The sequence below is a fragment of the Sycon ciliatum genome, chromosome 1 (genome assembly GCF_964019385.1).
Source record: "Sycon ciliatum chromosome 1, ocSycCili1.1, whole genome shotgun sequence".
Classification (NCBI taxonomy): domain Eukaryota; kingdom Metazoa; phylum Porifera; class Calcarea; order Leucosolenida; family Sycettidae; genus Sycon; species Sycon ciliatum.
The window spans coordinates 92,751,799-92,776,730 of record NC_088643.1 but is presented as its reverse complement, the minus strand read 5'-3'; the positions used below and the strand labels follow the sequence as shown (position 1 = coordinate 92,776,730).

The 24,932-nt window shown below is 46.9% G+C and overlaps 1 protein-coding gene across 2 annotated transcripts; it reads right to left on the bottom strand.

Annotated features, from left to right (window-relative positions):
* Window positions 1-39: 39 nt before the first annotated feature.
* On the bottom strand, window positions 40-24,343 carry LOC135806539 (protein transport protein Sec16A-like). Of its 2 annotated transcripts, none has more exons than XM_065320735.1 (28): window positions 24,104-24,343; window positions 19,605-22,519; window positions 18,847-18,986; window positions 18,316-18,368; window positions 17,473-17,596; window positions 16,765-16,911; window positions 16,098-16,192; window positions 15,863-15,944; window positions 14,893-15,004; window positions 14,594-14,696; window positions 14,290-14,338; window positions 13,414-13,467; window positions 13,088-13,141; window positions 12,660-12,746; window positions 11,779-11,874; window positions 10,693-11,305; window positions 10,384-10,451; window positions 9,974-10,025; window positions 9,652-9,746; window positions 8,819-8,920; window positions 8,273-8,326; window positions 7,617-7,695; window positions 4,645-4,755; window positions 3,927-4,070; window positions 3,520-3,630; window positions 3,031-3,224; window positions 1,809-1,847; window positions 40-1,302 (listed from the first exon to the last, which is right to left on the bottom strand). In XM_065320735.1, exons 2-27 carry the CDS (start codon window positions 22,501-22,503, stop codon window positions 1,842-1,844), a joined length of 5,724 nt encoding a protein of 1,907 aa, XP_065176807.1. In that variant the 5' UTR covers window positions 22,504-22,519; window positions 24,104-24,343; the 3' UTR covers window positions 40-1,302; window positions 1,809-1,841. The 2 variants fall into 2 exon arrangements, with proteins under 2 accessions (XP_065176807.1, XP_065176808.1); XM_065320736.1 differs by having other exon boundaries at window positions 19,605-22,516.
* Between the last annotated feature and the right edge of the window lie 589 nt (window positions 24,344-24,932).

Sequence of the window (24,932 nt, the reverse complement as noted above, 5' to 3'; positions counted from 1 at the left end):
CACTGGCACTTGCACTGCAGAGAGCAATGACCAATGTGCACATGTACATGGTTTAGAATTCAGAAAAAAAGAAATTGAAACATTCCAAAACAAGAAACTGGTGAACTTAACAGCCGGTGCTTTGAAATCGGGGAGTACTAAAAAAAACTTCTGCTATTTTAATATTAGTAATAACATTCCCTGATTGTATTGAGAGCTGCACACACTTCATTAGCGGCAAAATGCTACCAAAGAGCCCAAGCAACACTACTACAGAGGGTCTACTGTATGTATAAGGCAGGAAGACATCAGTGTCAGCACTCAGCAGTCCATAATCAAACAACAGAAGTACGATGTAGGTGGCCGGCTTTTTCACCAGTTAAAACGTCGATAATGATGAATGAGTACTGTAACAAAATACAACTACTTGTAGGAATTGCTAAAATGATCTTAGTGTGGGCTAGAGGGATGTTGTAGCAGTTCTTGGAAATTGAATACTTTTGTTAAACGTACTTGGGAAAAGAAGTAATATCAAAAAAGTCACAGACATAAATACTTAAAAATTGGCAGCAGCAGCAGCAACAACAGAGCGCAGACTAAGAAATGGGTAGCTTGTACTGATGAGCTGACCTAGATGAACAAGCCGATGCTAATAATCATCACCGTCTAAACAGCAGAATGACAGCACCCAGCATTGTTGGAGGCAGTACTGCGTGTGCAGGGAACGGTCCCAAGCAAATCTGCCCCAGCCACCGAGGACTACAGCAGCACAGTATATTGTCAGCAAATCACACATATCACACATATCACACATGCATGATGGATTTCCATGCATAAAACAGCGTAAAACAATGTACAAGTAAACGAGAGAGGATGGCTCGGGAACAGTGCTTGGCCATTGAAAGCAATAGTGAACAGCGGGAGCAGCAGTGTGAATTGTGAACAGCAGTCAAGATGATGCTAAATTGGATAGGAAACATAAAATATAAATCAACGCAGTAGCACCCGGCATATACCAGAATACAATGTACATGTACAAGCCGCAGCAGCAGCAGGTGCCAGTGTACATACCTGCACTAGAACACACGTACGTGTAGAAGAGCTGTCACAACCACCGCCTACACCATGTCCTGACAAGGTGGTGGGAGCAGAGGCACAGCGGACGCATTCTGTGGCACAATGACTCACTCAGTGAGCTTCAACAATGATAATGTGGGCTAAATTGCAGAGAGATGAGCGCTACCAGTACGATCCCGACCAGCGGACCGGTATATAGATAGATAAATACAGTGCATGCTAGTGTACACACTAGTCATTGATACGCTGCACATACGCACAGAGAGAGAGAGAGAGAGAGAGAGAGAGAGAGCACAGAATACAAGCACTGTGTAAGTGGATCATGGGAGATTGCACTGACAGCAGCATCACTGCAACGAAAGCCGAAAGAGGACATCGACAATTTACCGGGCAAGAAAGCATATTTTGAGCAACCGCAGCAAACAAGCAACATGCGAGTGGTCAATAAGAACGCCAGGAATGGCTCCAAAGTTTCAAGAAGGAAACGACACTCGTACAAGTCATTCACGTTAAGCAGTCCCAGACCCAAACTGCAATGCAGAGAAAAAGAGCGCTAGCAATACTGCATGTTGGTTGTATCCCATTTTCATTGTTACAAGTCACATTTTGTATATTTCAGTGCGGCTATTACGTGACACTAATCTTACTTCGGATTTCAATAAGAGTTCATTTGTGTTGCTTTGTCCATTAGTACAGCAAAGATTCCTGATGAGTGTTGTACAAAACTTGTTTGAATGCTCACTATGTCTTACCAATAATAAGGAAACTCTCACTGGATGATCCACTTAGAACTGTAGCGGGCGAGAGCATGAAACAACCAACAGGATAGAGAGCGAGTGACGCACAATATTGCACTATACAAAGAAAGCAGTGTCTTCCAAGTACATGTACTGATGCCAACGTTCAAAACACAGGACAGCATGCAGTACATGCCTAAATGTCCTTTGGTAAAAAAATTCAAATACTGTTGTAAATGTGGCTCTTGCTCGTCGTCTTAGTGTACTCTGCTAATGTGTAAACCAGACTACTTCACTCTGCACACATCATTGCATATATAATGCTGTGTGTTAGAGGAAATCATTGCCTCAAAACCTGGTGTTCATTCAACAGCGCTACCTCTAATAGAGTCCAAGTGCTCAGTTTCTCAACTTGCATATTGCCAATCATTCCTGTATGCAGTGTATGTACTTTGAACTGCACTAGAACCTTTCTTACACCTGTAGCCTCACTCAGAAACACACTGCGACTACAGTGGATGCAGTTCGCCTCGCCAAACCAACACACAATGCCATTCAAAAAAGTATACACCGTAGGAGCTGAGGGCCATGGTCTTATATACTGGGAAGTCACCCCACCGACTTCCACAGAAAGGAAGAAAAAAATGTCGAAGACCTGCCTGTAGGTATCTGCCCGCAAGGTATCTGCAGTTGATGGAGTTTTCCAGATAGGGAGGTCCTGATAATAACCTCCCTCAACTGTCAGAGCACCTTGCAGGTGAGTCTTCAACAGTCATTTATGTTTGTGGTAACTCCGTTGCTCCCCATTCATTCATTGGTGTTGTTCTTGATTTTTCATGCAATCACTTTTCCTCTTCCTTGAGTGGGTCTAGTCTATTAGCAAGGCAGGTGTTTGTGTAGTCATCACTCTCCAAATATAAAGTCAACTTCGCGTATAACGACACTCGGCGGGGCATCAGAAAAGTGTCCTTATTCGCGAAGTGTCGTTATACCCGAAGTCTCATTAATTACAGTTGGATGGGACTTTGCTCTGGGCATGGAAATTCTGTCGTTATTCGCGAATTGTCGTTATATCCGAAGTCGTTATTAGCGAAGTTGACTGTAATCAATCAAGCCAAAAACAAGTATTAAAGTACACTTGTGCCGCAAGCGACCAACAATGGACAATGACGGTATCGTCATGCACCGTACATATCACAAAGCAGCAACACTGAAATTGACTGCGTGTTGACCATACCTGCATGTTAGCGAAACCGTCTTCAAGTCCGCTAGCACCTTGCCCACCATGTGCTTGACGCTGTGCTTTCATACGCTCAGTGCGCAAGCGCTTCTTCTCCATTTGTTCTCTCTTGTGTTGCTCTCTCTTCTGCTGCCAAAGTGCTTGTTCCTCTGCAAATGTCTTTGTCTGGCCAGCAGCAGAGTCCCCAGTGACTACAGCAGACAAGAGTGTGCACAGCCATCATTTTCAAGTTAGCATTTACTAAACACACTCCTACTGGGATGACACAATATTATGCAACAATGCATGCCAAATAGGCATTGTTAATGCTAATGTTTTGCACAACAATCAATAACAAGGCAAGTATGGTAAGTATGGTAACTCTGGACAGCACACAACTTACTGTTCTCTGGACAGCACACAACTTACTGTTCTCTGGACAGCACACAACTTACTGTTCTCTGGACAGCACACAACTTACTGTTCTCTGGACAGCACACAACTTACTGTTTGACGGGTTGAATACTCCAGGGCCAGCCGCACCGGTGGCTGGAGGAGCTGCTGCTGCTGCTACAGGCAGTGAGTTTCCGCTATCATTCTCCGCAGAACCAGCACCGCCTATGCATGCACCGGACACAGAAGAAGCAAGCATGCACATGCGCAGAGACAGGGTCGACGTCAATCTTTCACGTGCACAATAGCAGCAAGCATGCTGTACTAGGACTCACACAGTCAGACAACCAAATATGACACGAAATACACCACACACCGAGAGAGAGAGGGAGAGAGAGAGAGAGAGCAACACAAAATCCCTGCCTGGAGTTACCACAACAGTTTCGGCAGCAGGAGTGGCAACAGCAGCAGTAGCAGCAGTAGCAGCAGTGCCAGTGATGGCATAGGCAGCAGCACCATACCTGGAGCAGGCATAGGAGGTGCAAACACGGCTGCAGTAGGAGCTGCACCCATTGGTGGGAGTGCGGGCAAGGCAGGAGGTGGTATTGAGGCTGCTGAATCCGTCTGTGTACTCCCACTACCAAATGTATCAACGTATTTATTCGCTATAGAGAGAGAGAAAATAGAAGAACAGATAGCAGCACAGCACATACTGGTATCAGTTGTCACAAACTACTAGTAAACGGGCCAGGACAAGCAAGACAGGGGATGGGTGGCCAGGCAAGGGATGGGTAAAAGCTATTACTTACAACATCTAGTCTTCCATCATCCAGGGAAGAACGCATCCCCAAAATGCACAATGCGCGTATTAGCAAACGCCCACCTTTTCATCAGGAAATGTACAGTGCTGTTCAATGAAATTTGATTGTGCGAGTCAAGTACGAGCGGGGCGCTGGCTGTGCAGACCTAGATCTGCGAACACTGGGGTGTTCACTGGTGCAGGGTGCAAAGCTGACTCACTCCATCGGATTTCATTGAGGAGCAGAGTACAGTGTACTAGTAGACTGGATGCAGTAGAAAACAACTTGGCAGCAGTATAGTATACGTACAGCTGAATGCTCAGCAATACACTTATTCTCAGCCAGCAGTAAGTACACTCAAAGACAGTGGAAATAACATCCCGAGTCGTACATGTGTTTCTAGAAAACTCAGACATTCGATCAAGCAATTCTCACTCACCTAGCCGGCCTTTAGATGGTCTTGCTGCAGTAGCACCAGCGGCAGCACCGGGTTTAGAAGACTGCTCTGAAGGCACACTAGCACTACTGCTAGGTGTAGGACCAGAAGAAGCTGTGACAACACAGTACAGGTACATAGCATAGCACACACACACATACACGCAGACACACAGACACACACAGACACACACACAAGTGTACAGCACTGCTCAATGCACACTACATACAGTAGAACTCACTTAGTACAAGTATGGATATTGTCCGGGTGGCTGTTGTATTCCTCCATATTGCAATATGATCAGGTAATATGTACCTTGGATACTAAGTACACTTTCCTGCTCTCCATGCATGGGGGTATGTCTTATCAGAGTTACACTGTATGGCTGTTTCAGCACAGTGAGCACCATGCAATGTTGAGCAACAAACTTGGACATAGCATGGGGATAGCAAATAGCTACATGTACATGGTTTAGAATAGAGCAGCCATTACACACTCTACAGTCCCCATACACATCTCTTGATTCTACAGTTGTCACAAGCGACGGGTGACATTGCCAACACTACTACAGTAGGTTAGTTGTGTCCTCTCGTGTAAGACTCAGTGTCTGCAGTGCTCACACTAGTGTTCTCTCGTGTAAGACTCAGTGTCTGCAGTGCTCACACTAGTGTTCTCTCGTGTAAGACTCAGCGTCTGCAGTGCTCACACTAGTGTTCTCTCGTGTAAGACTCAGTGTCTGCAGTGCTCACACTAGTGTTCTCTCGTGTAAGGCTCAGTGTCTGCAGTGCTCACACTAGTGTTCTCTCGTGTAAGGCTCAGTGTCTGCAGTGCTCACACTAGTGTTCTCTCGTGTAAGGCTCAGTGTCTGCAGTGCTCACACTAGTGTTCTCTCGTGTAAGGCTCAGTGTCTGCAGTGCTCACACTAGTGTTCTCTCGTGTAAGACTCAGTGTCTGCAGTGCTCACACTAGTGTTCTCTCGTGTAAGACTCAGTGTCTGCAGTGCTCACACTAGTGTTCTCTCGTGTAAGACTCAGTGTCTGCAGTGCTCACACTAGTGTTCTCTCGTGTAAGACTCAGTGTCTGCAGTGCTCACACTAGTGTCCTCTCGTGTAAGACTCAGTGTCTGCAGTGCTCACACTAGTGTTCTCTCGTGTAAGACTCAGTGTCTGCAGTGCTCACACTAGTGTTCTCTCGTGTAAGACTCAGTGTCTGCAGTGCTCACACTAGTGTTCTCTCGTGTAAGACTCAGTGTCTGCAGTGCTCACACTAGTGTTCTCTCGTGTAAGACTCAGCGTCTGCAGTGCTCACACTAGTGTTCTCTCGTGTAAGACTCAGTGTCTGCAGTGCTCACACTAGTGTCCTCTCGTGTAAGGCTCAGTGTCTGCAGTGCTCACACTAGTGTTCTCTCGTGTAAGGCTCAGCGTCTGCAGTGCTCACACTAGTGTTCTCTCGTGTAAGACTCAGTGTCTGCAGTGCTCACACTAGTGTTCTCTCGTGTAAGGCTCAGCGTCTGCAGTGCTCACACTAGTGTTCTCTCGTGTAAGACTCAGTGTCTGCAGTGCTCACACTAGTGTTCTCTCGTGTAAGACTCAGTGTCTGCAGTGCTCACACTAGTGTTCTCTCGTGTAAGACTCAGTGTCTGCAGTGCTCACACTAGTGTCCTCTCGTGTAAGGCTCAGTGTCTGCAGTGCTCACACTAGTGTTCTCTCGTGTAAGGCTCAGCGTCTGCAGTGCTCACACTAGTGTTCTCTCGTGTAAGACTCAGTGTCTGCAGTGCTCACACTAGTGTCCTCTCGTGTAAGGCTCAGTGTCTGCAGTGCTCACACTAGTGTTCTCTCGTGTAAGACTCAGTGTCTGCAGTGCTCACACTAGTGTTCTCTCGTGTAAGACTCAGCGTCTGCAGTGCTCACACTAGTGTTTTCTCGTGTAAGGCTCAGTGTCTGCAGTGCTCACACTAGTGTTCTCTCGTGTAAGACTCAGCGTCTGCAGTGCTCACACTAGTGTTCTCTCGTGTAAGGCTCAGCGTCTGCAGTGCTCACCCTAGTGTTCTCTCGTGTAAGGCTCAGCGTCTGCAGTGCTCACACTAGTGTTCTCTCGTGTAAGACTCAGCGTCTGCAGTGCTCACACTAGTGTTCTCTCGTGTAAGGCTCAGTGTCTGCAGTGCTCACACTAGTGTTCTCTCGTGTAAGACTCAGCGTCTGCAGTGCTCACACTAGTGTTCTCTCGTGTAAGACTCAGTGTCTGCAGTGCTCACACTAGTGTTCTCTCGTGTAAGGCTCAGCGTCTGCAGTGCTCACACTAGTGTTCTCTCGTGTAAGACTCAGCGTCTGCAGTGCTCACACTAGTGTTCTCTCGTGTAAGACTCAGTGTCTGCAGTGCTCACACTAGTGTTCTCTCGTGTAAGGCTCAGCGTCTGCAGTGCTCACACTAGTGTTCTCTCGTGTAAGGCTCAGCGTCTGCAGTGCTCACACTAGTGTCCTCTCGTGTAAGGCTCAGCGTCTGCAGTGCTCACACTAGTGTCCTCTCGTGTAAGACTCAGTGTCTGCACTCTGCAGTGCTCACACCATTACACAGGTTGAATGCGTTGGGAGCTACAGCATCTTCATCTACACGTGCATTGCAAAGCCTACCCTCGGAGTGAGTTGTGGCAGCTAGAGAGAAAGAGAGAGAGAGAGAGAGAGAGAGAGAGAGAGAGAGAGAGTGCTGAACACACCTGGGTGCAAAGCCATACACACACACACACACACACACGCACGCACACACACACCTAGAAGGGCAAAGAAATTTGTTTTGCTGAAACTCTAACTTTCATCAGACGACACAGTCTGATGATCAATTTGCGCGAAACACAGAGTTACAGCAGGACAGATTTCTGTGCCCTTCAGGTGCCAGAGCTCGAGTACACAGCAGGTAACTGTTATAAGAAACTCAGAAAGAGATAGGTACGAGAGCTGTAACACTGCTGAAGGGCCTACCAGGATGCATCTGCGATGAAGTAGGCCCTGGTTGGTGGAATGATGCATCTGGAGGTGGTGGCTCAGCTCCAGGGGGTAGCTAAAGAACAACACAACACATTCACAGACTAAATGATCACAAAAGCCCCGTCTCTGCAAAGCACGGGAGCAAGTAGAAAGAGGGATGGAGTAAACACCAACTAGGGAATAGTAGGGATGTTGCCAATATTGAATCATGTGAATTTATTCGATCCAGCAACAATTTTTAAAAGAATGTTCAAATACTGTAGTGGTAAATTTCCAGTATGGAAGTATCAGTAGACTTGGGGAATATGCTAGCGCAAATCTACTAGTCCTCAGATGGTGGAGAATACAGCTTGGTGCTGCTCTACCAGACAAAATGTCTCTCACTTTCCAAGAGTTGCACAGGACACCATTATTACATGTACTTGAAAGTATTGCACTACATGTACATGGCTATTGAGTATTGAGTGTTCAGTGAATCTAATTGCATGAGTCAATTATCAGCGTGCGCTGTGCAGCCCCTGGCCAGTGAACACTGGGCTCTGCAGCCGGGTCTACAGGGCGCAAGCTAACTTCTCCATGGCAATGGATACCATTGAGCATGGCGGTAGTGCATACGCTCATGTTGGTAGAGCAACAATTTCAATACATACTTTGTCTGGCTCATTCTTGTCAATCCACATTCCCTTCTTCTCATCATACACCAGCTGCAAAGTACAGACACGGGAAACAAGTAGAAAAGACAAACAAAACACATGCAGTCATGCAGTCATGCAGTCATGGTAGTGACAAATTGTGGAAACACCTCAGATTCCTGGAGGATTCAGGTAGTGCTGCAAAAGAAGATGTTTCAAGAGGCTATGGTAGGTATAAAGATTGCTCCATTTCTAAGGTCTAAGCAGGAGATAGAGAGGAGCGCGATTGATTTTGATTGCAATAATCCAGGAGAAAGATAAAGATAAAGAGAGAGAGAGAGAGAGAGAGAGAGAGACACACACACACACACACACACACACACACACACACACACACACACACACACACACACACACACACAGACAGAGAGAGACAGAGAGAGAGATAGAGGGAGAGAGAAGGAGAGAGAGAGAAGGAGAAAGAGAGAGAGAGAGAAAGAGAGAACCCTGCTGCTCAGATTAACACAGGCAAGGTTGTGACAACAGTAGTTTACTGTTCCCTACCGGCGGATCTTTGTCGTCAGGAAGAATCATATTTTTTGGTCCAGCTCCCCCTTCGTTCTTCTTACTACCCCAGCCGAGGAAACTGAACAGTCCTGACTTAGACTACATAAAGGACATACACAAAGATGAAACACACATACACAAAGGTGACAATGAAAGAGAGCAACTCAATAAGACATCACCAAATAATGAAAACCATAACACAACAAACAATACACACGCGTGCGCGCACACGCATACACAGGTACAGTGGAGAGGTTCTGCAGAAATATCGGTACCAGAAACTTCAAAACAATGCGATGCCTCTCACAAAAACGCTGTCCTATGTCACCGTAAGAAAGCACAGGGCAGTCCTTACCATGCGATGAACTAATTACAGTATAGGCACTTGAGTTTGTGAAAAGACAAGAGACAGTTCGTGCCTTATTCAGAAATCCGACAGTTTGGACAAGGTGCAATGCTTCCAGAAATAAGGTGAATGTTTACTTGACTTGATACTTCGCAGAACCTCTTTCATGTATTGTTGGTGACTGACTTACACAAATGTCAAATACATGCACTCCAAAGTATTTGGTTGGTACAGTATGACCAAGCACTGATCTGCGAGTGCAGTAATCACACTACTCCATTCGAATATCGGTACGTGCTAAGTCTTTGCAGCTTTAGCTGACACAGCACATTGTTACAGCAGTACATTGTGTGCACATACTTGTAGTCAACTAGACACTCTTGAAACCAAGAACTGTGAATGACTGGCCATTGACAACAATTGCACCACACGCACAGCTAGATCATTTTACTTATGCATCAGCATCAGCAGCATGCGGGCATACCTCTTTCTTTGGCTCTGACTTGTTCTCAGCAGCAGCTGGTGGTGATTCATCCTCAACAGAGTCCTCTTGAACAGGCGCTCTGGTTTGCTGTTGATCTGTAAACAAACGCATACACAAACCGAGGAGTGAGAGAAAATATTAAGTGCGTAGGTACAAAAGCATGATTTCTGGTGCATACTATGTAAGTACAAGTATATAGCAGGGAGTCAGCATGCAGAAAAACGACACGCTACCCTCCCACCCATAGCCAGGTGTCTCCACCCTAGATTTGGAAGTAGAATGCGAACCATAGTTTGTGAATCATCTAATCATGGCAACTTACTGCTCTGATCCCATCCAGTGGAGTGGTTGGGATGAGAGGACCCCTGGTCCACCTTTGCAAAAGAGAAAGAGAAGAAAGTCAGTACACGGCTCAACAGTTCACTATTATTTCTTGTAGCAGGTACTGCAGTCTTTTTTTGCAGGTACTGCAGTCTGCCAGATACATTGATGCATATACGTGTACATGCAGCATCTTCAAACTAAAAGAGTCTTCACCAAAGCCCTTGACAATGTAAGTGATGCAACCTATGAGTAGGTACATCCATCAAGCAACACGCACACACACACGCACACACGCACGCACACACACACACGTACACACACACACGTACACACACACGTGCACACACACGTGCACACACACACACACACACACAATTTGTGAACTCTGCGAAAGTCATGTTGTCTTACAGCACGTTGGCCAACGCCGAATGGGTCATCACCAGGGTCTGCACTATCCAAAGATCCAGCGTTCTCGTCTGCAGAAAACAAATGATGCAGAATGTGGTTACAGAGCGATATTGAGTCCCACTGACAACATGTCATAAGTGTACACTTCAAGGAATTTCGCCAGAGCACATTTAAATCCGAAACACAGTCATACTATAAAGAACGGCTATACAGAAATAGTGTAACAGACAAGATGTCTGTAGTCAGCGCCATTGATAACCAAAGTAGTTATACTTCAAATAGTTCCATGTTTTCTTATAATGAACATACCAGAAGTGTGCTGTTGCGGCCACTGTTGTTGTTGTTGATGGTGTTGCCACTGCTGCTGTTGATGTTGATGCTGCTGCCATTGCCCCTGCTCTTGTTGTTGCTGTTGATGCTGCTGCCATTGCCCCTGCTCTTGTTGTTGCTGTTGCTGGTGACGAGTTGATTCTTCCTGTGTAGGCTGCCAGCTGCCAGCAATGGAATTGGCTTGCTGGGTTGCATAAGCTACGTTCTGATCGTTCTGATCATCCCGTTGCGCCCAATCTGGTTGATCCTCACCTCCATACTGGTGAGCAGTAGTGTTACTAGAACTTCCAACATCTGTGAAAGCTGATACAGCCTGGTTCTGCTGCGATGCTAGTGAGGTGGAGTATGCAGGTTCTTGGACGGCTTCGGAGTAATCTGCAGTTGTACCGCTGCCATGCATGGCAAGTGAGCTCGTGTAGCCAGCATCAGACTCCTGTTGCGTTCTGCCAGACATCAATGCCTGTGCATGCTGGGTATCTCTGAATGCCGGACTGGCTGTGCTGCCGCACGCACTACCATTGCTACCCACCGCACCACTCATCACAGATACTCTTCCTGTGGCCATGGCCAATCCGCTGTCCCCATGACTAGTCTGTGTACACACAGCACAATGTATGCATCATCAGACAATCAGACAGCAGTAAGCAAAGCAGCAACACGGTGCAAGTAGTAAAATGAGGCACCAGAGCGAGATGGGCTGAGGGTAGGGTAGAATATGGAGTGCAAAGCTGGCACCAGTTTCGATTAGGTACATCACTGTCACCATTGTACGTGTGCATGTCCAGCAGCATTCACACCACTTCCAGGGCATCAAGAGCCGTGCAAGTCTAGGGTGCCAAACATGCACTTTGGGCCGGATATCACCCAGCAGAACTGTTCATGTATGCATGTATAGTTGTGCTAGGTGAAGTCCGGCCCAAAGTGCATAATACCTTGGCCCTAAAGTGCATAATACCTTGGCCCCAAAGTGCATATTACCTTGGCCCCTACGTGCATGTTCCGTTGCTGTTGTGAGAACATTGGAGCAAGTGTGGCAGTACAGTGGCAGTACAGTACAATACTAACCGTGGGTACGGCGGAGCTCAGCTTCTCCAACCATGCAGGCATCCTAGTGTCACTACCAAGATCCTTGGCGCAATGATGCACAAGACGTGTTGATAACTGCACATCACCGTCAACCAGCACACATGGACACACAGATACACACACTGTACAGTGTTAGCAGACTCCACTCACTGAGGACTCAGTACCATAGTGAATATCTAACCAGTGCCACCACATGCCCTGCTAGATCAAAACAAAATCATCCATAAATCGTGACTCATCAGATCAGGGTACAGTAAAACCTGTAATGGCGACCGCTCGACCATGGCGACCACTCGGATATGGCGACCACTTTTCCTTGTCACGGACGCATTCACATTCAAAACACCTCGGATAAGGCGACCACTCGCTCAACGCGACCGGCGACCACCCACCCACAACCGCGTTGCACAGTGCTAGTACATGTAAATGTATGCATTGCATGGTGCACTATGCATGGTAGATCTACACATCAGTGCAGGAAGTGTAGATGTACATGGTGCATGCACGACAGGTCTGAGGACCCCAGTCACCCCAGGCACATGAGTCGTGCTGGAGTAGCCATAGGTGGGTGCACTGTGATACACTGATCAACATGATGTGTCACATGTGGATATGGTCACGTGACCCACTGAACCTGGATAAGAAGACCACCTGGCCACAGCGACCACTTTTTCTCGTCCCTTGAGGGGTCGCCTTAGACAGGTTTCACTGTAGAACCTAAACTGGAAGGCAGACCAGGACACCAGTAAAATGACAGATCAAAGAATGACCGAAGAAATATATATGAAGCACAAGTCTAAACAGCATGTAGAAACTATTCTAAAGACTGCAGATCTGAATGGAATGGTATTGTGACTAACCGTTGTCAGGTGCTGGCTAAACGACGCAGAGAAGGCCTGTGGCTTGCTGATGACATACTTGCTAATGCTCCTGCAGTAGTCGAGTGCCTAGGTGAATATAGAAAACACGACCAAACACATGCAGCATACTCATGCACAGTCCAGCATTCAAAGAGAGCTATGCTGTACTGCTGCTTCTTGCAGTACTTGTGGAACCAGAGTGATTTCAGGACAGCCTATCACCAACAAAACTACATGACATTGTATTATACTTGGATACATACTGTCTGTACCAGTGCATTTTAAAAGCGGTACTCACCACTAGCATTGCAAATCAACTACATGCATGTACTTCACAAAACTACATCAGTCATGGCTACTAGTACTTGAGTAAAACTGAGCCAGACAACAGTCGAGAGGTGGAGGTGATTCACACCTACAGTACACACCTGTGTTGTCATGTGTGCATCCGTCAGCCAGTGTGCATACAGGAGACGATATGTCTGCCAAGAAAAAGAAGAAGAAAAAACATTAGCAACGTGTGCACAAGCATACACACATGCAAGAACGCACACACATACACACGCGCGCACACGCGCACACACACACACACACCTCAATCAGGGACAATGATTTTAAAATCATCATCCAAAAAGGAAGACATGAGTTTCAAATGCACATAAGATGAAGAAAGTGAACAAAACCAAAGCAGTGAGATCATGAAGGTTAGAAGCCATCGTTAATTGGCATGGGTGAGACACTTCTTCACACTAACCTGGTAGAATGTATGAATGCGACCAGTGGCTCGAAGGCAACTGTACTCATATACCTGCAAGATTGCACACATGTGTAAACCCACAGACAGAGACAGACACACATACACATGCTCAACAAAGCTGGATACAATTACTGGAGCCATCAAAGCACACCGTGTACCTCAAAGTCCTGCATAGGTGTCATGAGAATCTAATACATGTAGTCCAAAGTACAACAGTCACTGCGTGAAGATTTAGTCGCACTAAGCGAGGCATAGGTAACTTCAGAGTGCTCGGTCTAAGGTCCGCACCATTTGAAAGCTGTACAGTCAACTTCGCTTATAACGACACCCGGCGGGGCACCAGAAAAGTGTCGTTATTCGCGAATTGTTGTTATATCCGCAGTCGTTATTAGCGAAGTTGACTGTACTACATTTATGGAGGGGAGGCCATTTACACATTCAATTACACAGGGGAAGCCATTTACACATTCGATTACACAGGGGAGGCCATTTACACATTCGATTACACAGGGGAAGCCATTTACACATTCGATTACACAGGGGAAGCCATTTACACATTCGATTACACAGGGGAAGCCATTTACACATTCGTTTACACAGGGGAAGCCATTTACACATTCGATTACACAGGGGAAGCCATTTACACATTCGATTACACAGGGGAAGCCATTTACACATTCGTTTACACAGTCCAAACATGGTCTCTCTGCTGCAAAAGTCACTTTACTTCAGATTCACCAAATTTCGGGCATGGTCCATCAGCCTGAACAGTATAAACCCAGGGAAGCTGTTGAAGTTTCTGCTTGTTTCTTGAAAACGAGATCAATGAAACGTAACGGAGATATACAGAAGAAGGAGACTAGCAATACTTACCTCCGTTGCTTGCAACACCAATGGTGTTACAAATTCAGAAGACCGTAACCTGCAAGGCATAGGCACAACAAAAACAACAACAGCAGCAGCAGCAACAAATAGAAAATGACAATAGTCAATTATTCTTACATCTTCTGTCTCACCAAGAGGAAAGCTACAAGTAGTAATACAATACTGTCATGTAGACACATGCTGTCATCTACGTAGGGCGTAGAACAGAAACAATCCCAATTAATGCCATTGTGCGACATGCAGCACCAACATGCATGAAGTAAATCAGCATAATCAACGACCATTCACTCACCTGTGATTAGCACCAAGCAGATGTAGACGTCCACCGGTCGATCGAGGAACTTCACCGGCGAGTAGGTAGCACAGATGTGCAGCATGCACACGACCACAGCTTTCTGCAATACAGAACACATAGCACAGAAAACACAGTGCATTCTCTCAGCAAATCTATAGACTGCAAACAGTGCAGAGGCTTGAAAGCAGCAGAGCAGTGAACTAATCAAGTACTGTAGATTGTATATTGTGTGTACGTGTGTGTGTGGGAGTGGGGGGGGGGGGGGACCAAAGAGATGACACAAATGATTTACATACCGAGTGAACGAGCTAGCTCCGTGACAGCCTTGTAGCGAGCAGCAATGGAAAAGTTTGCAATGATGACTGCTAGTTGATTGCACCATTCCATATCTGGTTGCTCTCCACACACCTGTCAGAAATGCACACACACACACATGAAAATAACAGATACAGCAGTATAGACATCAGAAACTACACTCCTTTGGTCACAATGGCAATGTGTGAAAATGAAAATGTACAAGTTTCAGGTTCCTCACAAGCAGCATGTTGCAAAACTTCCACACGTTTCCAGTGATGACACCACTGGGAGAGGCCAGACGTCCATACATACATTTAGAGTGCAAAGATGGCCGGTTTCGGAGCATGTTTGGGGAACAGTGCACTGAAGCCTCTTCGGACCAAGTCCATTCGATTCAGTAACTCAAAGACTACGCATCTACAAGTTCTAGAATGTCAGTAGCCCTCTTTCAAACTGTTCAAACTTGGCAAAACATTGCATGTGTGTGTAAGTCATTGCCTCAAAAGACCACGGTACACTCAAACATCTCAGCAGTGCATGTCGCTGCCTCCTCTGAACAATAATACTTTTTTAAAGAAGATGTGGTCCTTGATGTAGTGAGTTGAATGATCTCGCTCCGAGAGCTGTGAAATGCATTGTTCCTCTATCGGGCAGGCGCTGAAACCAGCCATTTTTGAATGCAAAATTTACGTGTGAATCTTTGCCTTTCCTCATTGACTACATCACCATAATGCGGCGGTGCACTATGCGTGCAAGTTCAATTGGGAGCCTCTGATGAACGGTGCATCGTGCTTCGAAGTAGTCAACTTGGACCAAGACCATTCGACTCAGCGCCCTAAACTCTACGAACTCGACCAGCAGCCATTGACCAGCCCTTGCAGCGTGGCAACATCAACAGGTGGACAGCCACAACACAAGTCACTGCACTAAGCAACAGACAGCAGAATCTAGAGTGTGTGGTGACCTTACCGCCAAGCCGCTTGCAGTTCTCTTGTCCATGAGCTGAAAGAGGGTGTGCATAACATCACTACTTGAGAGGCTTTCCGAGAACCTGCAGAGAGAGACAACAGGTGGCTTAATTCACGATGCACGGGCCAAGTCAACAAACAAACAAGCAGTGGCCCAGCAAGCATATACCAGGCGAAACTATCTATTAGTACAAGTATTTCAAAGCAGGAGCACATGGTGGCCACGCCAAACTTACTTTCTGGCAACACGCTCTGAACCGTCGGGAATGTATCGAGCTAGGAAGAATGCATGGCCCCACAGGCCAGAGTAGATAGCCTGATCAAATGCACCCTGAGCAGTGTGGCAGAAAAACAAACACAAGCAGTGACAGTTAGCGGGGGTATATAGCACAATAGTAGACAAGGAGCACAGCCACAAAGCCAAAAGGAAAGCTTAGGAAACACACGTGATATCCACACATACCGGTAGCTACTTCAAAGTACAAGTACAATAGTACAACAGCTACAATGCAGAGGAAGTGCGCTTCATCATCTTCCAGTGCACATATGCATCTCTCTGCTTCCCTATTGCGCAGTCTGCCTCTATGCGAACATCAACTCTATTCTTACTTACCGTCACTGATCTTTCTTGCTACAAGATCTAAAATCCTGCCAATGCTGCAAGACATTCGTACAGCTACTGCAGAATGCAACATACTAGTTGATATTCTGCTCTGCCTTAGCTCCCCGTGCTTCTCGTACAAATCTGTTCCCACTTTCCTTTTTCCCCTTGGTCACAACGGCTGGCTATCGCCCCTATCAGCTCCTCCTTGGCAAATGCCACGTGGTTGTGAACAAAGTAAAATAAACAAAAGAGGGCAGGAACAAGGTCACAAACAGTGTAAAATAACCATAGCGTCTTACCTCTTTGTCTCCATCCAATAGGAGTTGCCGTATGGAAGAAACAGCGGTTGCATAGTCACGCGATGGCTCTGGCGATTCCTTACACTCCGACTGAGCACGGAGAACTTTCAACACCTTGCTGTTTGCCATGTTATCGGATACAGGGGACTAGATTAGACCAACACACAGACAAACAAGCCGCACACACATCTTCCGACGCACATATATGCCACATGTTGCAAGCAAAGAATCGTTTTTGGTATGCACGGACACAGTGCACACATGATACATCTCATGCTCTCCTAGACCGTCGTAGTGTCTTTTCCAGAGCCAGGCCAGCCGGTCAGTGACCTGGTTAGGGAGTACTGTACCAGTTTGGAAGAGGAGCTCCACAAGTCATGCACAGTGCTTTAAATAATCTACTAAGTATATAGACTGCACGCATGTAGGAAGAGTACACAGTACGGGCGATACATGAGCACATCAGTGACCTCTGCTTCTGCAGTTTGATTAGACTTCGGGCACATTGGCTTCTTCACAGTGTCACACTCTGAAGTAGTAGATAAACGTTTGCTCCAGATACGTATGCAGTCATGCTATGCTGGCTTTGAATCCTCGTGCAAACACTGTTTTACCAGCCCCCAAAAATGTGGAAAGCACACAATCAAGAAGTAATCCTGGTGCAATGTCATGTACATTGCACAATCTCAGTATCGTGCTTAGTCCTACCTCCTTCTCCTTTGCCAAAACTCCCAAAATACGCCAAAAGATATCTTCATCTGCACGATCTTCAGACGCACAGCAAGAAGCCCGAGCAGATGTGAACTCCGCGACACTTGCAGCAGTTGACTCACTACAGAGAGACAGCAATGCAGCAGCAACAACAAATTGACTTCCAAGTACTCTAATTTCAGAAATTTTCGGTGCTCAATATTTTCGGTATGAGGGCAACAGGCTAGGTTAGGTGAACAGAAATTTTCGGTACAGACAAGCAGTTCCCTATTGGATTATGTGTGTTAGTGTTTGTTCGGTGTATTGAAATTTTAGGTATGAAACAGACGCACCGAAAGTACCGAAAATAAAAGTACACCGAAAATTTGTGAAATTACAGTATATGCCAACTTCCCCAATTCCATCCCGGAACTGTTGTCACTGAGTGGCCAGGGGTGCAGTGCAGTGTTTACTCCTATGTTTCCGCTCACCTGCAACACCACTCAAGCCAGGCATTGTCTGACGATTTACTGGGGCCAGGGGGAGGTGGTCTCTTTGCTCCACCTGACCTATCTATTGTTTTTTAGGATCCAGAATGAGATCCCTAAGCAATCAGTTGCTACACAGAGAGTACCAACTCAAGAGTACACAAACAAACAAGGGAGTTTCAAAATAGAGACCTGATCATATATGAGAAATACACACAACCATGCAGCATCCTGTATTTCTACGTACTTGAGTGTAGTTACAGAAGCTTTCAGTAGTGGCTAGAGCAAAGTCTTAATGAGCAGTGAGGATGAGTGTGCTCTGGGGGAGAATGGTACGGTCTGGGTTGACACAAATCAGGTCAGGAAGACTTACTGGGTCAGCGGTCCAGGGAAACCCTCCAGCTCTTCTTGCCTTGTGGCTGTAGCCTATGTAGCAAACAAGAGCAATCACACACATACACACAGCAAGAATCAGCATACTACAAGTAGTACATGCATGTGTGGCCACAACACAGACAAGCACCTCATAAGATAGAAACTACAGCAGTTTCACGCTATGACCATAACTCTAGTACCTTACCCATTTCCATGTCGACTACCGATTCATCAGTGATGCCCTGCAATAAGCCCCAGGATTGAGATGTGGTTAAAAAACAGTGATGCCCGATATTTGGTGATTCAATATAGAGAGAATTTTAGAGACCATACGTGAGTGAGTGTTCTGACTAGGGTACTATATACTATCCACAACACTTGCCCCACTCATTCAACTTTATCCCTTTCACACATGAGTGAACAAGTATGTTTATACGAGGAATGCTACCAAAAGACATGCCTGGCTATATTAGGCAACACAGTAGAGTAGATGTACTACAAGTACTGTACTGTACTGTGGTTGGCTTACTGGCACAGACATGACGCAGACATGTGGACGCGCTGTCAGTGAATCATGCCGCACCACTGTCAGCTGACCACCAAATCCAAACCGGACACACGGTCTGCAGACAGTCTTGAAACGATCCATCGGGTCCGTTCGTGTGATTTCTGAGAAGAATGCAAACACATACACACAAGAGATGGATGGTGGCGTCAGTTTGTCGCGAGATGGGATTCACTGTACGTTCGGTGCACATACTTCATAGTTTGATAGTGTGGCCAGGGCATGAAAGAAACATGGGCGAAGTGCTGCACATTGCCAAGATACAAACCATTCTGCGCAACCACGCTGCACACACAAACTACATGGTGGTGGTAGTGCATACTCGTACATGCAGGGAAGGGACTGTGTCCAAGGTTGCAAGTCCATACATGTATGCCAGTACATGCAGGGAAGGGACTGTGTCCAAGGTTGCAAGTCCATACATGTATGCCAGTACATGCAGGGAAGGGACTGTGTCCAAGGTTGCAAGTCCATACATGTATGCCAGTATATGCAGGGAAGGGACTGTGTCCAAGGTTGCAAGTCCATACATGTATGCCAGTACATGCAGTCATGACTGACTTTCAAACACAGCTGAATGCACAGTGTACATCTATAGTACAGGGAAGTGTGTCGAAATGACACAAAGAATATTTGGGTGTGATGTCCCAGGAAAGCAACCTAGACAAACAACCTTTGGAGAAATATACGAGAAGTGGGAATTCAATTTCTATGCAACTCACCTTCTGCTACAGGTGGCGGACTTGACATCAGCCCATCAGGGAACAGGTGACGCGTGGATTCAGCAACAGGATACTGCGTGTTCTCAGCACCCAGATTGCCAATCGAACCCACAGTGGCATCAAACTCAGAGGCGGCTTGCTGCGGTTGTGATGCAAGCTGTTGCTCTTGCTGTGGCTCTTGCTGTTGCTGCTGATATTGGTTGGCAGTCGGGTCCTCATAGCCATAGAACTGACCACTGTGATCATAGTAGCCAGGCCCATACATTCCTACACCATAAAACACGCCATTGTTGGCGGCTTGAGCTGCTGGATTCATACCATAACCTGGAGCAAAAGAACCTCCGCCATGATTCGCCGCCTGGTGTTGCTGCTGCTGCTGCTGATGATGATGATGCTGCGGCTGCTGTTGATAGTATTGGTGTTGTGACTGAAAATCGGCAGGGCCGACAGCAGACGCATTTCCCCCATACACGCTAGATGCCTGGCCAGGATTACCAGGAGCATGAGCAGCAGGCTGCTGCTGCTGCTGCTGGTGGTGGTGGTGATGCTGTTGAGCAGCTGGATGCATACCAGGGTACATGTGACCATACGCATTGTACATGGTTGGGTAATGGTGCATGGGTGCTGTTGGAGGTCCACCGGGATACATAGGATATCCCATAGCATGATGTCCATAACCAGGAGCAGCAGCAGCACCATAGGCACCATACATTCCTGGAGCACCAGCACCAGGTGGATAGCCAGCACCTGGATGAGGTGGATGGTGTGCGGCTGGCAGTGTTTTGTTATAGCGTGGATCATGGCGATAAGACGGAATTTGAGATACGGTGCTCGGCGATGATGGTCGATTTGGGTAGTCCTCTGGTGGCTGCTGTACTTCAAACCCATCCTTGGCACTAGTCAGCTGTTGCTGCTCAGCGAGAGGTGTCATAGCATCAGCAGCTGGTGTTGTACCTGCTGTGCTTGCAGCATCCTTACGCCATGCCTCAATGCGTTGCCTCGTGATTTGCTCCTCGCTCTCATAATGCTGCTGCTGCTGCTGCGCTGGTGGAAATGCTGCTGCTGGTGGTATTGGAGCTGCTACTGGCCCGGCGGCTAATGGTGCTACCATGGGTGTAGGCTGAATTCCTGTTGCTGGCATTGCTGGTGGTTGTATGACATGCGCTGCAGTTGCTGGTGGTTGCATGACATGCACTGCAGTGGCTGGTGGTTGCACTGTCTGTGCTACTGTTGGCATTGACGGTGCTGGTGCCAGTGCCGCTACTGTTGTTGGCATTGCTGGTTCCATCACTGCTGTTGCCGGCATTGCTGGTGGTTGCATGACATGCGCTGCAGTTGCTGGTGGTTGCATGACATGCGCTGCAGTTGCTGGTGGTTGCATGGCATGCGCTGCAGTTGCTGGTGGTTGCATGACATGCGCTGCAGTTGCTGGTGGTTGCATGACATGCGCTGCAGTTGCTGGTGGTTGCATGTCATGCGCTGCAGTTGCTGGTGGTTGCATGGCATGCGCTGCAGTGGCTGGTGGTTGCATGACATGCGCTGCAGTTGCTGGTGGTTGCATGACATGTGCTGCAGTTGCTGGTGGTGGCACTGTCTGTGCTATTGTTGGCATTGATGGTGTTGCCGCTACTGTTGTTGGCATTGCTGGTTCCATCACTGCTGTTGCTGGCATTGCCGCTGCTGTTGTTGGTATTAGCGGTGTTGCAGCTGCTGTTGTTGGCATTGCCGGTGGTGCAGCTGTTGTTGTTGGCATTGCTGGTTCCACCATTGCTGCTGTTGGGAATGTTGGTGGTGCAGCTGTTGTTGTTGGTTCCATCATTGCTGTTGTTGGCATTGCTGGTTCCATCATTGCTGTTGTTGGCATTCCTGGTTCCATCATTGCTGCTGTTGGGAATGTTGGTGGTGCAGCTGCTGTTGTTGGCGTTGCTGGTTCCATCATTGCTGTTGTTGGCATTGCTGGTGCCATCATTGCTGTTGTTGGCATTGCTGGTGGTGTTGCTCCTGTTCTTGGCATTGCTGGTTCCATCACTGCTGTTGTTGGCATTGCTGATGGTGCTGCTCCTGTTCTTGGCATTGCTGGCTCCATCACTGCTGTTGTGAGCATTGCTGATGGTGCTGCTCCTGTTCTTGGCATTGCTGGTTCCATCACTGCTGTTGTTGGAAATGTTGGTGCTTCCGCTGCTGTTGCTGCCATTGCTAGTGATGGCATTGCTGCGGTTGCCGGCACTGCTGGAACTGTCACCACGGGTTCTGGCAATGCTGATTCTGGCACTGCTGTTGTTGTTTGCATCGGCGGTGCTGCTGTTGTTTGCATTGGTGGTGGTGCTGCTGCTGTTGTTTGCATTGGTGGTGCTGCTGCTGTTGCTTGCATCGCTGCTGGTGCTGCTGTTGTTGCTTGCATTGGTGATGCTGCTGTTGTTTGCAACGGCGGTGGTGCTGCTGTTGTTTGCAAAGGCGGTGGTGCTGCTGTTGTTTGCATCGTTGGTGCTGCTGCTATTGTTGTTGACATTGCTGGTCCGGTTACTGCTGATACAGACATTGCTGATGGCTGCGTGACAAACCCTGATGGCATTGCTGGTGGCTGCGCAGACGTGAACAACCCTGATGGCATTGCCGATGGCTGCGCAGACGTGAAAAACCCTGATGGCTGCGTTGACGGCTGTGTTGAGGTGAACAATTCTGATTGCATTGCTGATGGCTGCGTTGACGCGAAAAAGTCCGATGGCATTGCTGATGGCTGCGTTGAGGTGAAAAACCCTGATGCCATTGCTGATGGCTGCGTCGAGGTGAAAAACCCTGATGGCATAGGCACAGGCTGAGTTGACACATCCCCCGTCACTGGGGGTTGTGCTGATACACCATCCGTCGCCGGGGGCTGCGCTGATCCTGGAAAGTCCATGATGCTGCTAGCGCTGCTGAAGGTTGTACACAGAAACAGCCAATACAAAGACGTGTACTAGTAATCAAAGTTGAATGAACTCTCTACAATCTACATTCCAGTGGAATGCACATGATATCGTACACAGTTGTAAATCTGATGAGGCCTTTCGTACCATTACTTCTCAAATCAGTACACGATCGCCATGTACCTGATGTACTGATTTGAGAAGTAATGGTACGAAAGGTCTCATCAGATTTACAACTGGCTTCGTCTCTTTGTGTGCAAATATCTTTCCTTCCGACTAAGTTTGATATTGTACATAATAAAAAAGGTGTGAAGTTTCAATTCAGACAGTACACAAGCTGTGTAAATATCATAATTATTACACAGCTCGTGTTGGTTCAACCCTCCCCTTCGCAGGTACTGGACCAAAGTGGCCAACGCAGGTAGAGCATTACACAATGCATTTAGCCTACATTTGATAAACTTCCACACAGAGTTGACTTGTGTAGGTGTAGTCTAATCAGCCAGGCTGGCCTGGAAATCCATGGTGCAAACTGATCATCAGCATCCTTCACCAAGTGGAAAGTAACACAAGAGTGAGTACCCACCATGTGTGCAACTATGCCCCTCAACCGGGCTGAATATACAACCATGGGTCAGCTCTTACACGCACCTTTCGTATTGTGCGTGATAATCCCTCGCCTGTTACTGACTGCTAGATGCTGACATCTTACCGCGCTGTTGTGTGACTATATCCTTACGAATGCTGTATCTAGCAACTGTGTGAGAAGCTATGCCTCACCTCGCACGCTGTGTTACTTTCTTTTCCACGTTTTGCCAACATACATTAAACCGCATATGAGTCACTGTCAATCGTCTGATAATCGTTCTTTCGTGAAACTCAGAGCTATGAATACTGTATAACTGTGCGCCCTCTACTCTGTGCCTAAGCTCTACACATCGAACAGTGTAAGGCTGGTGAACTGCACTATTGTGGTCATCTCTTGCATTGTTTTATAAATGTGCATTGCTGCACACATTGAGTAAAGTAGCATTACAACATGATAATGTAGGCATGCAGTCATTATCTACTCGACCGTTGCACTACATCATCATCAGCAGCTACGACTGCACTCTCTGAGGAGAATGACGCGGAGAACATGGCAACACTTCGAGGCAGGTCTCTCCTGTGCGTGCACACAGCACTCAGCCCGCCGCATGCCTATGTGGCGGTGCATGCACAATAGTGCCCTCTAGGAAAATTCCCAGAACATGCTATGGCCTCAGTTTCCAGCTTGATCATTATCATCCCCCCATCCCCCCAGTCTGTGTACGAGAACACGCACTGCGGAGTCCAGAGTAATTGCATGTATATAAGGAAACTGTTATTTCAAATTGAACTACATGTACTTAGAAGTAGGTTGAATACAAAACGAAAGCAGACCGGTGCGCGGTATCAAATTTCAATATGATATCAACTATAAAGATGTCCATTACGTCACTACTGTAGGTCATTATCCCTTGCTCTATGCAGAAACCTCCGATTATGATGTGGTATTCGCAAACGACGTGTCCATCTCTCTTCTGAACAAATGAAGAAGATACAACAACTTACAGTCATCCGTCGCAGAACTGGACGGACGAGCCACCTTCGAACTTGTCAAAGATCCATCCGCTAGACAGAAAGACAACTAACTGGATCTATTCTTCTCAACGGAGATTTGGTATTCTGAAAGTAATTACTCAACTATCTTCAACTCAAAGTTACTTCAACTTACTTGTTCAATGGCAAAATGACTGAAATCTGATTGCAGCAGAAAAGCTAGTTCAAGTCGAACAAGGACATCTCGACAGTTTGCTACGACGTAAACATGGTAAACGCGCTACGCTACAGTACGTGGAGCCTTTTGTAGAGGTGAAATCCCAGCTGGAGTGGCGATATCGCGTCGCACGTATGGTCATGGCAACATGCTCAGATGGTACCTCCTCAAAAACATTACTTGCACAGTATCCGTTCAAAACTGCAAAATTATTGTGAACTCTTGGTGTGACGTGTCACGGAACCTTGTCTTACGTTGTCCTTACGTCATTGCAAACAACGTAACATAACGTAAATGCATCTCGACAGATCTCGTACCAGGTACACCCACGTGCATCAACAATACAGACTCAGTCATGCATCTGGTCATGATAACTGTCAATCTGTCATTGCACTCAGTACTGCTGGTAATACTGTCAAAATCTGCATGTCAACTCTGTAAATGTAATGTGAAAACTCAATGTGAGCAGTGAATAAAAGAAAATGTGGGAACTACGTGGTCAATCAATAATTACCTGCCAAGTCAGGGACTCCCCATCAACGGTAGACATCTGTTCAACAATACTACAAAAAAGTGTAGTACTTCAAGTTCAAGGCCCAAGTACATGTACAGGTAAGTTAACCA

Coding starts and splice junctions, on each gene's coding strand:
- LOC135806539 (XM_065320735.1), bottom strand. CDS start 22,503: ATGGACTTTCCAGGATCAGCGCAGCCCCCGGCGACGGATGGTGTATCA. Junction 10,026..10,383: donor TCGGCGTTGGCCAACGTGCT/GTAAGACAACAT, acceptor TCTTTTGCAAAG/GTGGACCAGGGGTCCTCTCA. Junction 3,225..3,519: donor AGTATTCAACCCGTCAAACA/GTAAGTTGTGTG, acceptor TGTCTGCTGTAG/TCACTGGGGACTCTGCTGCT.